At 51.5% G+C, this 3,299-nt stretch overlaps 1 protein-coding gene across 1 annotated transcript; it reads right to left on the bottom strand.

Annotated features, from left to right (window-relative positions):
- Nucleotides 1-606: 606 nt before the first annotated feature.
- On the bottom strand, nt 607-1,275 carry DICSQDRAFT_38663 (uncharacterized protein; the record flags this gene model as incomplete). Its single annotated transcript, XM_007371687.1, has 1 exon — nt 607-1,275. A coding segment is annotated over one exon (669 nt), but the record flags the coding sequence as incomplete, so codon positions are not given.
- Nucleotides 1,276-3,299: the final 2,024 nt, after the last annotated feature.

Below are 3,299 nucleotides of genomic sequence, written 5' to 3'. Positions count from 1 at the left end.
CCAGTTTACCACGGAATTGACCTTATGAGGGTCCATAGCAATCCCTTTGCCATCTACAACATGTCCCAGGATCTTCAGCTTCGATGCAAAAAAATTCATCTTGTCGGCGCCAAGAAAAAATTTCTCGCGTCTCAGGACATCGAAAACTTTTCGTACGTGCTCCATATGATCTTCAATAGTGTTCGAATAGATGACAATATCATCCAAATATACGTCCATGAACACGCCGATGTACTGTGCAAAGATGTGATTCATTACGGCTTGGTAAGTCGCCGGACCGTTAATGTCTCCCTGTTGCAATACCAGGCTAACCATCGTCCCATCCGGTGTGGTAAAAAGCGTACGCGGGACATGCTCAGGAATGACTCGAATCTGCTCGTAAGCGTCTTTCCCGTCTATCAGGGAACGGTACTTATGCTTAACGACATTTCGCAGGATGCTATCTATGTCGGGAAGTGGTGCGGTGAGCTTCTGTGTATTCGCGTTTTGTTGACGCTTATCTACTACAGTTCGCAACCTCAAAACACCATCCTCTCGTGGAGGTTTCGGAATCATAAGCATGGGTGATGCATTTGTTCCTGCGGCCATCTGCCACCTTCCCGAGTCTAGGTATGCCTTTTTCTTCTCGTGCCACAGCGGTCTCAGTGCATCTGGACACTTAGAAGGACGCCAGGAATACACTTTCGTTTCATCTATCAGTGGGATAGCATGATTGACGTCCCGCAGCGGAGGCAGCGCAGCACGTGCGCCGTCCTGACACAGATCCGCCGCATCGCGTTTCAATTCGGTCCGAAGTTTCTCAAGCTCATCCTCGAGTAAGTCTGCTGCTGCTGACGTTATCACGGCGACCTCTTCTCCAGAGATATCTACAGGATCCATCGTGCCCACTGAAATTCTGGTCGGATTGAGGCCAATCGCAACTTTATGCTGAAAGAGAAAAGGTGTGCCCAAAATCATGTCATAATTGTCTAGGTTGACGACATCGAACCGCCGCTTACAGTCGATTCCCTGATACTTGAAATCAACTGTGGTACCGCAGTTTATCTTCGATCGGGAGCCATGTACTGCAAGCTGGACAGGTAACGGTTTGGCTAATATCTCCTTGTGTAGTCCGAGCTGATCAACTACGGTTGTCGATATGAAATCCGCCATGGAACCCGTATCCACCAATGCACGTACAGGTTTGTCGTTGACATATACGGTTACTACAATAGGCTTAGGGAGCTGACGTGTGAAGTCTTTCGGCTTCATAGCATTGCGCTCCACTGCCGGTATCCAGTTTGAAGGCTGACTGGGGGTTCTCCTTTTCTTAGCAGGTTTTGAACCCGTCTGGGCTGCGCATACCATAATGCGTTCCCTCCTACTTCGACAAGCACTACCTAGTTCCGTGCGTCCCCTTGCCTCCTCTATATCTACGAGGTTTTGCAGGACTGACTCTGCCTGAAACATGGGATTACGAACCTCGTCTTGGTGGACGACGAGATATCGGTCTCCCGACTGCCAGCCAATGTGGTAAGCATTGTCGCATGATTTCACACGTACTGATACTCCCTGTTCCCACAGGTGCGAGTATTTCACCTTAAGGGTCATCGTGAGACGGGCCCGGAGCCAAAATATCGCGGGACACCGCTTGTCTGGCACCCCGCGTGCTGGAAAACCCGATCCCCATTGAGCACGAGGGGGCAGGGCGGCGTACTCATCCCAGGCTAGTTGCAGCATGTCTTCAATGCCCCAGTTCGGGTCATCCAGGTTCGTGCGGGTTACCACGAATTCGTCCGGGCTTTCCGGCGCAGCTAAGTGGTCTATAATGACAAATCTGTCATCCTGAATCCTGCCGTTATCTGTAGTAATGGTAAACCGTTCCTCCGGTTCCATGTCCATCTCACGAGCTTCCTTAGGATCGTAATAGCTTACCAGCAGTGTCAGTAAATACTCGAAGCAATCCGCCGTATGTGCACGCGCCCACACATCCTCAAAGGAGGATGTGTCTGACGGGACGGCACCCGGCTGCTTGAGATCTACGTTCACTGCGGCAACTCTGACACCCCCGTCAGCTTCACGCGCTCGCTCGGCAAGTCGTTCAATATTCGCAAATCGAATAGAGCTCGCTCCAACGCCTACAGTTGGAGCCCGGGCGGTTTTCCGGGTTTTGCAGTTCCGGCTTTCATGACCGGCTTCTCCACAGGTGAAACAGCGTCCCTCCGCTCGCAGACGATCGCGCTCAGCTTTGCTCATGGGATTCGGATGATTCTTTTTCTGGTCTTTAGCATCTCGATGATTTCGCTGTGGTCTGTCCTGACTGACTTTAGACCCTCCCTGTTGCTTCCAGCTCCTATCCTCGCGCTTAGGCTGATAGGGTTCCGGACCCGTAGTCCTGTTCGCGAAACGGCCCCAACCTCGGCCGGGAACTTGTCCTTCGAAAGCTCGTTCCTCTCGACGTGCCTCCATGTATGCTTCCTCGCGACGGACAGCATATTTGACTAGCTTGTCAAGCGAGGTTCGTTCCGGGTTCAGTCCTTTTTCTATCAGGTATACGCGAATATGCTGATGGATGCCACGCCAGAATATTTGCACCAGTTGGAGATCAGTGACGTCGGGGAATCGGGCGGCCAGATTTTGTATTTCTCGTACAAAATCTCGTAGTTTATTTTTGCCCTGCACGCTCCGCTCGAGTCGATTCCGGAGTCGCGCCTTGTAATCGGTAGGGAAGCAATAGTCAAAGAGGGCTTCGTACAACCCCTTCAATGTCCATTCGTCGCGGCAGGTAGCTACATGTTTCATAAAGAATTTGCTCGCTTCTTCCGACAGGAATTGTACCACGATTTTGAGCGCGAGCTCATCATCGAGACCGTGTATTTCACAATATGTATCTACCTCATAAATCCATTGATCAAAGAGATCCAGATCCGGAGTTCCAGGCCAGGTAAATGGGTGCTTGATTTTCACGCCTGCAAGAGCCCTTTTTAGACGCTTAGTCCGATGCTTCTGCTTCTTGCGGTGCCTTTTCTCCGCCGACGATTTGCCTTTCTGCGATTTGTCCGAGGCGGACGAGCTATCGCTATTGTATCCTGATGAACTAGTACTATCTGAACTCGAGCTAGAGCTTTCCGAGTCGTCCGAGCTGGAATCTGATGGGGAACTCGGAGGTCCACGCCCTCCGCCCCTGGTGCTATCCCGGAACCATCCTCCATCAGGCACTTGGGAAGACTCCCTTTTGAACCGGGCAGGACCTGTCTTGACAGGTTTCGATTCTGAACTCTTCTTATCTGATCGCTCCGGCGCCGGAGTAGCACTCCTCC

Source organism: Dichomitus squalens (genome assembly GCF_000275845.1).
Source record: "Dichomitus squalens LYAD-421 SS1 unplaced genomic scaffold DICSQscaffold_183, whole genome shotgun sequence".
NCBI classification, from domain to species: domain Eukaryota; kingdom Fungi; phylum Basidiomycota; class Agaricomycetes; order Polyporales; family Polyporaceae; genus Dichomitus; species Dichomitus squalens.
This window is presented reverse-complemented; position numbering and strand designations above follow the sequence as displayed.